General features: G+C 40.6%; 4 protein-coding genes across 4 annotated transcripts; 1 reads left to right on the top strand and 3 right to left on the bottom strand. All coding sequences in view use genetic code 12, as the record gives it.

The window, feature by feature from the left end:
- Positions 1-295: 295 nt before the first annotated feature.
- On the top strand, positions 296-5,224 carry NUP188 (nucleoporin; the record flags this gene model as incomplete). Its single annotated transcript, XM_001383153.1, has 1 exon — positions 296-5,224. The coding sequence occupies one exon, from the start codon at positions 296-298 to the stop codon at positions 5,222-5,224; it is 4,929 nt and encodes a 1,642-aa protein (XP_001383190.2).
- Positions 5,225-5,302: 78 nt separating this feature from the next.
- Positions 5,303-6,301, bottom strand: PPA2 (Inorganic pyrophosphatase, mitochondrial precursor (Pyrophosphate phospho-hydrolase) (PPase); the record flags this gene model as incomplete). The annotated part of the gene is made up of 1 exon (XM_001382626.1): positions 5,303-6,301. The coding sequence occupies one exon, from the start codon at positions 6,299-6,301 to the stop codon at positions 5,303-5,305; it is 999 nt and encodes a 332-aa protein (XP_001382663.2).
- Positions 6,302-6,800: 499 nt separating this feature from the next.
- Positions 6,801-9,900, bottom strand: PICST_69919 (predicted protein). Its single transcript, XM_001382625.1, has one exon. It carries the CDS (start codon positions 9,599-9,601, stop codon positions 7,016-7,018), a length of 2,586 nt encoding a protein of 861 aa, XP_001382662.1. The 5' UTR covers positions 9,602-9,900; the 3' UTR covers positions 6,801-7,015.
- A 2,200-nt stretch (positions 9,901-12,100) lies between these two features.
- On the bottom strand, positions 12,101-12,634 carry PICST_30214 (predicted protein; the record flags this gene model as incomplete). The annotated part of the gene is made up of 1 exon (XM_001382624.1): positions 12,101-12,634. The coding sequence occupies one exon, from the start codon at positions 12,632-12,634 to the stop codon at positions 12,101-12,103; it is 534 nt and encodes a 177-aa protein (XP_001382661.2).
- Between the last annotated feature and the right edge of the window lie 1,377 nt (positions 12,635-14,011).

The raw sequence follows: 14,011 nt of genomic DNA, 5'->3' as shown, positions 1-14,011 counted from the left end.
GAGAAGGGCAAAAGAGCGAGAGAATTAATAATGAAGGTAATGAAATTTATTGATAAATTATCCTATCAGTACGACATTGATATTGTTGACAATGTTAGAAGAGTAAATATACAACTACAGAAACGGTAGCATATATTTCGTGTATATGCGTATAATATTTGCACCCATTTTCATATCCTCGTCCATTGTCCATTTCCTTCCCTATCCGGCAGTTAACAACTCTTTTTTTCACCAAACATATAAACATAAGAAATCTACAATTTTCCACTCAGTTCTTCATCCCTATTCTCCAACCATGCCAGTTACGTCGGGCCAGCTTGTAGTACAGCAATCGGTATTGCCTTTGAAACCGATTCAGCCGACGCAATTCTGGACTTTTCCCAATGCGCTTTCACTCATCAAAACTCCCAACAACATCTACATCGCCGATGCTCTCGATGAGTTTCTTCTTTCCAACAAGGACATCATTTTAAATCCGGACGTTTTCAAAAGCTCGAATTCGGAACCAATTAAGAAGCCACTTAAACAGCTTTCCCTAAGAAATGTGCTCTACTCAGATATTTCCGCCAAAATCGTTGATGATGCCGAGAAGCTCGAGTCCATTCTCAAGTTGGACATTGTAGAAATTGTCCGAATCGTCTCACAGACGGCGAAAAGAACCCCAGAAAAAAAATTGCATAACTCTGAGAAGCTCAAGAGCAAGTTGCCCGACGATCGACAGCGCTTTTTAGAAAATGAGCGGCTTTTGCTCAACACGAGTAACATTTTAGTAGAACGCAGAACTGTACTCAAACTCGTGATAGAACTTGTCAACTCCATCAACAGACCGTCTGCTTCGGAAGTGATCCAGAACTTTGGAAAGGATATCTTCCTCTCTTCCACGTACGTTGTTAATGTAATTGAGGCTTTGGATAAATCGTTGGCAGTGTTGTCGTCCAGATCATACGAATCAGGAATATCGCCCGAATTGGACGAGTTGATCTACAGAGAGACTATACTCTTCTCGATTCAATTAGTGAAGGTCTTGACAGAACTAGTATCAGGACCATACCTCAAGAACAACACGACTACCAAAGCATGGTTCGATCTCATGAAGTCTACCAACTTCTTGTTCAACTTTGGTCCATACATAAAGTACCAAGAATCATTCAATTTGTTACAGGGTCTAGCTACTACTGTCTCGATCTTATTCTTGGACTTGATAGAAACGTACGATCTGGTAGAAGACAACGAGAAACTGTCGTCTTCGTATATTAATGACGTGGCGATATTTTGCAGTATCAACGATGCCATCACGAATGAGTCCAACGACAACTCTGTAGTCTTATACTCATGGTTGATCATATCCATGAGAAAGTTCTATTTTCTTCAAGAACATTCAGCTATTGAGTCGTCCAAAACGTTCTTGAACAGCTTCAGTCTCGAGAAATTGGACTCTACTATAGCCAATTTGAGTCTCAGGGCAGCAGAATTGAACGTATTCTCCAATTTGACAAAAGTCAATGAACTTCTAAAGTTCGATAGCTTGCATTCTTCAATTTTGTCAACAGTCGTAATCTCAGCCATGCCATTGATCGAGTCCATAACTCCCGAAATTGCAACTTGTATCCAAAGCATCTTACAAAATTGCCCTAATAGCATCGTCGAAAGATTCTTCGACAACGAATTTACGGTGAATCATATCATTTTAGCGAGAGCAAAGTTTCCTTTAGCATTCGCTCCATATTTGCAAATTGCTTCTGTCAATGGGAATTTCGCATTCGAAGAATTCAGCGAGTTAAAATCATATATTCAACTATTCAAAAAGGAAGAGTTCGGCAAACTTTACCAGATAGACGATACCAATACTGAACTTGTCAAATTGACCAAGTATTTGGACATTTTTCCACCTTACGAATATAACAAAAAGCTCTCCTTGATGCTCACTGAAGGAACAAAGGCTATAATGCTCCCTGCAACCAACAGCGATGAGATTTTAGTCAACTTCTTGTACAAATACAACGGCTGGGCTCTACTTGGAAGAATATTGCAAAATGTGTCCAAGTTCTTCACGACATCTGATGATGAAAAAGTCAACGTTGTAGTACTTATCATCAAGTCTATTACCCAAGTCACAATAGATGGTAGCATAGAGCAAGTCAAAGAAGTTCTTGATTTCATGTCTACTTATACTGACGATTCAGATATACTTGAAGTCATTTTGAGACTATTGGAACAAGGGTTGCATTCACGAAACGTACGTGTATTGGAAGCCGTACTTGATTTGGTTACCAAATTGATGCCTTTCTTATCGTACAGAATATGGCCCTACTTGTCTAAATCAGTATTGTTATCTCATAACGGAAAGGAAGGATTTGCTGCTACCATTTTTGGTGCCATAGAAATGGTTAACGGGGACTACAATTTCACTATATCGTTGGTCAAGCTTACAGACGCGTTGGTTCAAAACTGTCTCTCGCTAAATGAAGACTACCCGAAGAAGTCTAAGAGCTTCATCTTATCGAAGTTTATTAATCATTTGGTGTCTGTATTTGAATGTTTCACGTATTGTAGATTCAACCACCCATATCAAAAGCTTGAACTAGGTGTCTCGATGTTGGATGTGTTATCCAATGTCTTGAACTATACATATGGAGTTCATGGTGAGTTGAAGGACAAGGTTACAAATGTGTTTTCTGAGTCTTCAACTTGTATTTTGGATTCTTTCCTTGTTTCTGGTGACGATTTTTCCAGATCAGTGGCTCCGATCTTGTCTATGGTAGATTCTCTAGCATCCAATATCAATCTATACGAAGTAAGCGATATTTCTGGATTTTACTATGACAGTTGGATACGGGGAGCATTGTCGTTTTCGCAATTGATTGTCGAAATAAGATCTGTTTTAAATCTTCCTCCGTCTGCATTTGAGAAGAGCTTATTTGGTAGGTTGCCAAAGTTGGTTTCCACCTATTCGCAGTATGCTAGTTTGCGAAGTAGTGTATTGGACGTGATAACAGCTTTGACTAATGGAATCTGGCCAGACAACACAAAGCCATCGTTGTTATCCCATTTGGGTCGTGATAACGCTCAAGTGTTGTTACATTCCTTAGCTGTCGACTTGGACAACTCGTTTGATAACTACAAATTGAAAATTTCCTTATATGACTTCATTTGTGCTGTCATGGAAGGTAACCAGGAGGGTTTGTCGGTGCTTTTTATAAGCGGAAGAGACGTTTTTGGAGATTTTACAAAGAAAGGGGACGAGGCAGAAGATCAGAAACCAATTTCTTTGTTGCAGATCTTGAAAAAGAACATCCGTGACATCAACTACTATCCCAATTTTGTAGGCCTCCACCTTGTTGATGCAATTTCCCTAGCATCTAACTCATGGACTACTGCTAGAGAGAATGAAAATGATATTGAATTTATTGACGAATTGATTTCAAAAATTCAAGTTACAATTGACGAGAAACCACAAACAGTTGATGACTATATCAGCAGATGCTATTCAGAAAAGTTGGTTTCCAAAATCGCCCAGATTCTTTCCTTGTTCCTCTACACGTCCAGAAATGAAAATTGCAAGAAGAATATCATTAACTTGTTGACAAGTGATTCTTTCTTGAAGGTTGCAAAGAGCAAATTTGCCATAAAAGATTACCAGCCTGCTTTACATTCAAACTTGCAAGTGTCGTTTGAGAATGCATTCCCAGGTTTCAAGTTGTCGCAGTTTACAAGCGTCTTCACCAAGAGAAATAGATTCGGAACTTCTGCTGTGTACAATTTAGCTCTCATGGACAGACTCTTCCAAAATCAGAAAGCCTGGCCACTTCTCAGAGAGGATATTATTTCTGCAAGTGTAAACTTGCAGTATCTTGAATCTCAAATTTCAAGTGCAAAGTCGTTTGGAGCTTTATTGACTGCTTATTGTAGAAGATTCGGTGGTGAATTGTCGGGCTCGAAAATCTTGGAGTTCACCTCCCATCTTTTGAAGCTTAACATTACAGAGGGTATTCCGGCTGAATTGTTTGAGCAAATCTACCACGAGAGAATTGAACTTGCCTTCTTCTTGATGTATTCCATCTACAAGAACTCTGAAATTAAAAAGGACCCCGTCATTGTCTTTGAGATTGTTAAGAACTCATCTGAATTGTTGTCTTCTCCAAGCATGAATTTCCTTGTCGCATTGGCAGAATCTTCTGGTTACTATAGACCTTTGCTCAGAATACTATTTTGTTCATTGAACTTGATTAAGGACGAATTTGGTATTCTTCTTGAGTATTTCAGTGTCTTCCGTGATCTCTTTGGCTTAATTGTCACTAAGGGCACCCGAACCTTGTTAATTGAGTTGCAGAACGATGTCTACTTATCGCGCACCAACAAGAACCACAAGTCTACCAAGATGAATGAAAGAATAGATGATTTGATGATCATCTTATCCCTCTTAAAAGTCTTTGTGAAAATGAAGTCATCTCCTAATTTGCACCAAGAGATGGCTACTTTGGTCAATGATGATGGTACTATCAAATCTTTGTTCAACCTCTACTCTTTCTCTCATTCGATAGAAGTCAATGATGAACACATATTTGCACAGTTGAGTTTGATGTTTATCCAAGAGTTGATGGAGATCGAAATTATTGCTGAGAAGATGGTATCGGAGGGACTTTTCGTGGTCATTGTAGAGAGTCCTATTTCCAGTCCAATTAGAGCTGGATCAACCAGTGTAGCATCTGGAGCACAGTATCATTCCATCTGGACCAACGGTATCTTGCCTATCATCATCTCCAGTTTGCACAAACTTGGTCCTAGTGTTATTGCTGAGGTTTGTGTGGCATTGCAGTTGTTTGGAAAGCAGATCGAGTCTTGTATCGAAAGCTGGGCTAAAGATTCATCTACTATCAGAATTTCGACGTCAACCGTAGCTGAAACCAGTCAGATCTTACTTATCTACCAACTGCTTGTATCTATGAACGTAGGTGAATATTTGAACGAGTCTGGTGCTGTTGAAGGCGTTGATGTTGAAGTGATAGATATGAAAGTTCTTCCCGGGTTAAGCAGTGAATCGAAGAGAGACGAGTTTGTGGACTGTCTCAACAACTTATTGAAGCATCCTAAGTTCTTGACGTCGAGAGTAGCTCCAAGCTCTATCGACGAACATCGTATTATAAAGAAGGGTGGTAAGGACTACGACAACTTTGTCAACGAACTTATCCAGGAAATTCGTGATTTGAAGGATTTCCTCAACTAGGATAACTAAGGCTCATCTATATTTATGGCTAGATCTATGTATTAAAAATAAATACGCCCAACTTATAGTATATACAGATTAATCGGTTGGGATGAAGTGGTTTCGTTGTATGTCTACAGGAATAGGAGCATCTGTCTCATCTTTTCCTACAAGTAATTGCTGAGTTCTGTAACCTCCGTTGTAGCCTGGGGTTCCGACTAGTGTGGCATTTTCGATAGAAGGCAATTTCTGGCCCTTAGTTTGACCCGTTATCAACTTGTACCAGCTCTTGTTACAATCCTGAATGAGTTGTAACGTTTCCTTCTTGTTTCTGTACTGACCGTTGTAAGCAAACTTGTTCTGAGGCTTACCATCTGCTAACTTGTAGTCTCTGAACCATTGTCTGGTAGTTTCCAATAAGCCCGGACATCTCGTGTACAAGTGATGAATGTCATTGACATTTTCGGCGAGCGGATCATTGACGTCGATGACAATCACCTTCCAATCGAGCTCTCCATCGTCTATCAACGCTATGGAGCCCAAAATCTTGACCCTTTTGACCAGTCCAGTAGTTAAAATAGCAGAACCAATTTCACAGACATCTACAGGATCGTTGTCTCCATACAAATCGAGGGCTTCATCCTTGTGAGTGGGGTCTTCCCATGTCTGGGGAAGGGCTCCGTAGTTGTGGATGTAACCGTGATGAGGAAAGAGGTTTTTGACAAAGCGAACAGCACCCTTCTTCACATCCTGGACAATGGGATTGCCCGGCAGTTTGGTGTCAATCTCAAATTTGGCATTAGACCAGCGTGGAATCTCAACGACAATGTTGGCTTCTGCAGCCTCTATGTCCAAATTCAAAGGAACATCATGAAACCATGAAATCACCTGGTTCTGACCATCCACAGCATAGTTCTTGTATTCAGTAGTGTACTTGGAGCCACGGCTGACCGACGAGACATCCTTAATGTTAATGTTAGCAGCAGATTTGGATAGGTTTGCGCTAGTAGCAGAAGTAGTAAATTTGCAACTGGAGCCGGTCAAATGTTGCTGTGTCATACGCAATCTGGCCGTAGCCTTAGTAGTGTGAGATGCCATAGTGAAAAAGGTGAAAAATTTCAGAGCTGGCAAAAGAGCTGGCAAAGAAGAGCGAGTACCAGCTAACGAACACAAGACTGTACGGCTGAAAGCTCCAGAAACCATATCAGTTTTATCAGAAGATACACCACAGAGGAATTATAAATACACAATCCAGGACGAGTTTCCGGTTCTGATTCTGGCTGAAGTGTTGGGCCTAGGAACAGAAGTGACAAAATCCGAGGATGTACTGCGGATAAATGGTGAAAAATGGAAGTGTGAAAATTGAAATGTGGGGGGATTATGCGCATGATAAATAGTGATTTGCTATCAACTGGATGTTGGGTGGCTCTTTTTGAGAGATAGCAAAGAAGGTTCCAGTGTTTGCCAAGATTGAAGTTTTTTTGAGTTAGAGTTTAAAGTTTGTGACTTGAAAAAGGGAGCTTTGGATCTGCCATTGCAGTTCGTTGGGATACTTGCTTAGTTTTCAGAATGGAAATTTATTTAGACAGTTTTACAAGCAAGAAATATTTGTAGCATTGGAAGAGATGTAAAGAAGATGTAGTGAAGTAAGACAATTTTGGCTAGTTTACAATACGGCCTAAATTACATTAATTGTAGCTTCTTTCTATATTGAGAAACATATATACAATTGTCTTCTTCTAGTCTAGAAAATTAACGACCAAATCAAACACTTTTCCATTATAAAACAAACATGAACCACTAGTAAATAGCCTAGTTAGGAGCTTCTCCGAGGAAGGTAATGGCACCTTTTTCGTCGAAGCCCGAGTTTTCGTCAGAGATGCTGACAATACCTTTGAACTCTTCAATCTGTTGCTTGGAGAATCCCATAGGATCAGCTGGAATCCATATTCCAGGCAATGGAGCCGAGATGACAGGCATATCGTAGGCATGCTTATCATCTTCAGTTTCAGGTTCGATGTTGTATGTAGCAGGTAATTGCTGCTTGGCATGCCTGTAGTTCAAGAACACGTCTGGTCTGACAAAACGAACAAAGACATTTTGAGACTCAGTTGTCTTGAAGTCCCTGTCAGCCAATAACGGAATGAGAGTTCTCTCGTTTTCACCATCGTTGAACTCGCCATCTTCTTGAAGGATATCACGCTTGATCTGCTCTTGTTCTTCCTTGTCTTCAGCAATAGCCTTTTCGGTTTTGCCAGCACCTGTCTTTCTGTCCAATACCTTTCTCTTGTATTCACTAGAGCCGGTAAACGAAGCAGTCTGAGAAACACCGTCCAAGGCTCTCATACAGTCGATAGGAACAACCTGGAGCAAGTGATCAAACGACTCGTTAAGGTTGATGTGGATGAACACAGTTGCAAAAATGCCGATAATCTGCAACACAATTGGTCCCCAACCTTTACCGACAGCGAAGATACCCAACAAACAAACCTGACCAATGTAAATACCAGTAAAAGTCTGGAAGAGAGCTCTTGGATAGTGCAACCCTCTGGTGTCGGGGCCTTCCTTAAGCACGTAAGTCAAATTGTGGCAGAAAGCGATGTAGATCAAGAACAAGGCAACGCAAGCAAATAACATGATCATAGGTGAGATAATGGAGTAGATAAGTGCAATACAAGTAATGTTGGTAAACACTGGGAAAGTAGTACCCCAAGCCGTGGATCCTAAGCCGCTGAATCTGTTCCACTTCTTTCTGACGGTGTTGTCCAAAAGTCTGCCCAAGAGGTAGAACAAGATTAAACCTACAATCTGGAAAAGAGACCCAGACGCAACGGATAAACCTTGCAAGATAATATACGAAATGTAGAAGTTAGAAGACTTAGGCAAATTGTTAGCCAAAATGCTCATGGCAGAAGTTGGCTCCTCAATGATCTGTGTAACGGTAGAAGTAGCTGATGAAGCAAGAGCAGTAACCAAGAAACCGTTAATCATCAAAAAGGCAAAGTAGACGTTTTGAGTGTACAATTCGATAGCCTGGTAAGTTGGGGCGCCAGCGATCTTAGCCATGCCTCTGATGAACATAGGCAAAATCATCATCAAGAGTGCCAACATGATGGCAGGCAATAAACCGGTGATAATACCTAACAAGAAGTGAGGCATGTTCAAGATCCATCTCAACCAGGGCAACTTGTTAGTCAAGTAAGTGATGTTAGAGATGACACCGACAAAAGCTACGGGGACGGCCCACAAGATAATCAAAGCAACTACAGCAGCAAAAGCAAGGAATCTTCTAGTGATTCTTTCCCACCAGAACATTCTTAAGTTGGACCACTGAACGTCACCTGGTTCAACTCCAGTAAAAACAGGCTTCATTCTCAACGGGTTGTGATGCACAGTAGCTTGGTAGGCTAACTGAGCATGGTACTGGTCTTCGAATTCAACAAAGATAGAATTCTTGGGTCTATTAGTTCTGAACTTCTTTTGCATGGCTCTGACTTCCTTGTCGATTTTAGGGATTTCTTCCTTGCAGTAGTTAATAGTATCGATCTTCTTGGAGAAAAAACCGCCGGATTTGTGACGAGGTCTCTTGTTTTGAGGCACGTAGGCAGAGATTTCATCCACAGGTTCTAATTTTTGGCCCTTCTTTTCAGCTTTCATTTTGTTCTTGACAGCTGTTGCCAATAACTTGTTTTGAGCGTTCTCCAACTGTTTGACCAAGGCGTCTCTCTTGGCCACTTTAGATTCTAAGTCTCTAGCAGTTCTGGCTACGAAGATTCTCTTGACACCGTTGAACATCTTGTACAATTGCTTCTCGTCTAAAAGCGAGTCTGGGACAGTCTGGAACAAAACAGTTCTCGACGATAACTTCTTGGAGTATTTAGGGGATGCAAGAACGGCAGATCTCAAGGAGTTGTACAAGAACAATTCACGGTAGATGACGAAGATGACTCCACCGTAGAAAACCCAGCCAATAAACACATGAGCATAGTATCTGTTTCTGTCCTTGACGTTAGAGATGGCCAACTGGTCTAATCCAGTGGCACCTTTACCGTTGGTGGCATTTATAGGCAACAAGACAGTCCAGGTAAGCATTCCTACCAAGAAGACACAGGCAAAGCTGAAGACGTATCTCAAGAAGAAGTAGCCATCAATTCCTGCTTGTTGGATAATGAATGAGTTGGGCTTGGTTAAAAGAATGAAAATCCATCTGAATGGGTCCCTAGGCAACGGCTCGGGACGTTGGTCCTCGGGCACGAGCTCGAACGACGATTTTGGGGAGTAGATTCTCTTGTACTTCAATCTGAGGATCAAGAAACCTAGGATGAAGATACCAAAAAGAATGAGGTTGGCCACTAACGTAGAAAGCACCGCGGAGGTGGAAGTAGCTGTGGATGCCATGATTTTGGGATGTTAGCGATATCAGATCCTGTTTTCTGGGGGGGTACAATAGGCCAACTGTGAAGTATTGCTACAAGCCACTAGTTTGTAACGAGCAGTAGATTTTATCGCTTGGTATAGCAATGGTCAGCTGTATCAAGCAATACTGGTAATGAGTTGCAAAGGCAGCTACAATAATGAATAGCGCCCAAGATAGCTTCAAGGATAGTGCCAAAAGAAGCAATGAGTATAGTTACACTGCCAATGCACAATCTGGGTTCTGTTAGCAGATCAAAGAGAAAGCTACGTCTAGACTGCTGTCTCCAGTAAGTATGGAGAAAGAAGACGAACACAACAGTTTAAGAAAGAACGAATGTGAAATTCCGTTATTCCTCGACGTCGAGATGGGATGAGCCAACAACAGTACCACAATAATAAAGATTTTATTTTGTGTTGTTATTGTCCTGCTCTCAACTGTTTCAGCCGTGGGTGGATTCAACTGGAGGAAACTTTCTACTTTTGCATCCTTTCGGAATTTGTATTTCTCTCTACGAATGGGCTTGTAAACGTCTGTGTATTCTGCTGGTATACCGTGCCACACAATTGCCAGTCTTCACATCTATCCATACCATATTGGTCTCTCTGTATTCTGGCCACTGGCTTGATCATCCCAGCTGAATCCGTTCCTGAACATTATTGTTCTATTTTCTTTCTGCGCGCATCTGCCATCGTCACTTGGGCGTTTCAGGTTTCCATGTCGTGACGTCGCGGTGGCATTGGAACAAAACCTGTGACTATTCCAGACTACTCAGACTCAGATTCCATGAGCTCAATACTGATATGTGTAATTTCTATTATTTTCTACGTTTTTCCTCTGTGATTTCAATCTGCTTATCTCTGGTTTCCAGATCTGACATGTGGAACTTTTGAGAGGCAGTTCCTGGATCTGCAATCTGCAGGTGCTCATCTCGTGGCTTTCTCAAAACAGAATCCAGAGCCCCACCACCTGATACCAGCCCCGCTTCGAGATGAAAAGTCAGTGCCACTTGAGCTCTTCTTGCTCACCTCGAGCAGATTCAGTTTTTCACAGCCATCATCGTTTCTTGGTTAAATGACTGGATCAACGTGAAAATCTCGACTTCTCCAGACTGCATGATCTGTGCAGGCCCAATTTCAGATGGCTCATTCTCTGTTTACGTGTCTCTACTATCATGCGAGTACCAGATACAACTCAGATACAGCTCAACAGAGCCGATGTTGCAATTCGAAAGTGGCATTTAGTTGCCAGACTAGAAAACGCTGTGAAGTTCAAAACAGCCTTTGAATAAGGTGAAATCTCCCTGAAACACAGCAGCTCCGGACCTTATGCAATAGCTGCGAAATTCACTTTTTAGCATATGCGACTAAATCTAGATTCAAGCCGTTCCTCTTAATTCTAATCTTATACATAGTTAAGAAGTTTCACAGACTGTCCTATCTTTGATGTCAGACTTTGCAGTCGTCTGCTAAAACAATGAAGTCTTTCAGGGAATGTTGATCGTCGTTCTACCCAATTTGATCTTGCCTTATTGTTCAAGTAATGGTGGACACTGTGGAATTTTTTCCTTCACCAATAGACTCAGAATAAACTTCCTGAAATCTATGTAAATAGACATTTCAGGAGAAAACTAACTATGGAATTAAGGACCTATATGAAACGGCAGTCTCTTCCAAGGTACATATTAAGACAGCTTTGCAACCAAGAAGGCACTTTTTTTTTTACGAAACATGTACGACGAATAAAGCCAAACCTATCTATCACAGAATATATAAACCTTCTTCTAATCCATACCGAAGGGGGGAAGACATCCTAAGATTAAATGTGTATTCTCTATTGTATTTTTTAACGAAATTGCATGTATTACGAGTAAAGACAACCTAATTTTTTATACATAGTGGCTGAACATACTAACCCAGATAAAGAGCTATAAACTAGAGATAAAGGCCATTATCACTCAATGTTTTGCGGTATGGGTCTTTTCAGGTGATCTAAATCGCTTTTTTTTTTTTTGAATACACCATATATTAAACCTATGTAAACCATACGAGAAATATATAGGGGCCTATTGGGCCTTGAGTGAAATACTTCATAGTGAACAATTGAAGAAAAGAGTATTCAAGGGAGAAAATGCAATTAAGCACGAAAAACTGATAATTTTGCAATCAATTTGACAGTGTGAGACTCCTGAACAAAGTCAGTATACTCACTAAAAACCCATATGAAGGAGAAAATTAGAGAATAAAGACATAAATTAACGAAGCGTACAATTGACGAGTATCCATTCTTCTAGTGCCGGCGTGTCCATCTGCTGGCGCAGAGCCAGAGAGGTACGTCGTCGGAAGCGTAGAGAAAGAACCCCATCAATATACTCGTTGATCTTGTACGCAGAAGATCGATCAATCAGAGGATTGGCAATCACAAAGGAGAAGGAGCGAAGGGGAAGCGAGTAAGAGTTCCAAATATGAAGTGTGACAGGACATTCAAAGATCACAAGAGTAATCAGGAATACGACATGAAATCGTGTCTCCGACGGTTTGTTCCATGCGGAGAGAGTGAAATTGGAGTTTAAGAAATTCGGGAAACTGTTCGAGTCTTTGGAATTCAAGAGCAAAAGATTTTTTGGAGATGGGTTGCGATGAAGTCCTCTTAGAGAACTGAGCAGCCATTTGGGCATAGGTGGGAGTAGAAGAAGAATTTTCTTCATCGGAGAGATTTTGCAGCCATTCTTGCTGCGATGATTCTGCGTTCTGCAGGCCATAAACCTGTTTATCTGCGACAGAGTCAAGGGTGGGGTCGATGTCGGTGTCGTCGGATTCCGCATCACGCGCGACATTTTCACTCGACGAAAAATTTTCATTGTCAAAAGCTTCAATAAGGGATTTTGTCATAATAGGTGTGCTTCCTGCGTCGCCAGCAGCGCGATTGGAGAGTTCACGAGTCGACAAACGACTCTGCTCACCTCGCGGATTGCTGGGGGACTTACGGGGACCCAAACCAAGCGGTGGATCGGCCATTTCAAAAAGAACGTTGTGATTTTGAGACAATCTGACGTTATTGTGAGTAGTTTTCGGCAGGAAATTCCTCTCGGTGGCCAAGCTGGCTAAGGCGCGAGACTGTAATGGGTTCTCTCAGAGTAATCTTGAGATCGGGTGTTCGACTCACCCCCGGGAGATTTTTTTGTTGATATTTTTTTACTTCATGCGCCATGCACCATAAGGAATTCCCTAACCACAACTACAACAGAGAATATTCATTTTTTTTGCAATTAAAAATTAGGCAAAGCGACTAGCCAATAGTATAAATACAGACCCTAGCACCTAGAGATGAATGGGGAATCTTTGTAAATTTTTTTTAGCGGTTTATAACTTCAACAAAATTATTTTTCCAAAATGACCATGAAAATGTATTCAATCTCCTCGACAGTTCCCTACCGTAACTATCAATATTCCTCTCTAACTCATCAAATTCTCAGAATCTGAATGTTATTATCTGTAAATCAGTCAAATTAGAAGACATCGTCTCTACTAATTTTGAGTCCGACTCCTGTCCTTTCAGCTATGCTCTACCCTTCGACGGTAATGAAATGTAGTGGACTTCATATCTCTTCCTTAAAGCAACTACATCAAACCACTCTGAAGTCATAAATGGTTTTATTGTATTAAACTTGTCTATGATACACCATATGAGGATATTGCAAATATTCTGGATAGATTATTTCAAGCTGGGATTTTTCAGCTAGAGTGAAAACTTGAACCAAGAGAATTAATTTCTTCCTCCGGATACTGTTTGAACAACTGTTGTCTCTTTGAACAACTGATATCTCTTTAAAAAACTCTTTTCTCTTGGAACTGGTAAGTGGGGCAAGGCAAAATTTGATTGATAACTTAAATTACACTAACATATCATTCAAAAATGTGAAGTAATTTTTCTTTGAAAAGTAAATGGAAAAGTAAATGGCTAAGTTTAGCTATTAATCTTTCTGAAACAATTCGAAGGGAGATAGTATAATACCGAAGTGGTCATGTAGTAAATTTAGTAGTTCAACTTGAAATGAATTTTGAACCACCACCAATTTGGTGCCATACATAGTTGAAGAGATCATACTCGCTTAAGTCTCTTTAGAAATAACCAGCTTTATTTCCTAATGCAAGTCTAAGCAAAAGGTTCCAAGTACTTTTCTATCTTAGACTCAGATAAGTGATGGTTGACAACTGTTAATGTTAAAGGAATTTAGAACATTTTGTAGATATGGTAGAGACCATTTCAAGGATTCTTCTCTAGATAACCTGAGTAAATATTGAAGAGTGGCATTATTTCTGTAGTTGGAAGAATGCAGCAACTAGATTCAACTAACTCAATCACCTCTTGTCTGGCTGAAGAGTAACAATATT

The sequence above is a fragment of the Scheffersomyces stipitis genome, chromosome 2 (assembly GCF_000209165.1).
Source record: "Scheffersomyces stipitis CBS 6054 chromosome 2, complete sequence".
Lineage (NCBI taxonomy): Eukaryota > Fungi > Ascomycota > Pichiomycetes > Serinales > Debaryomycetaceae > Scheffersomyces > Scheffersomyces stipitis.
Note: the sequence above shows the minus strand (reverse complement) of the source record. Positions and strands in the feature narration are given on the sequence as shown.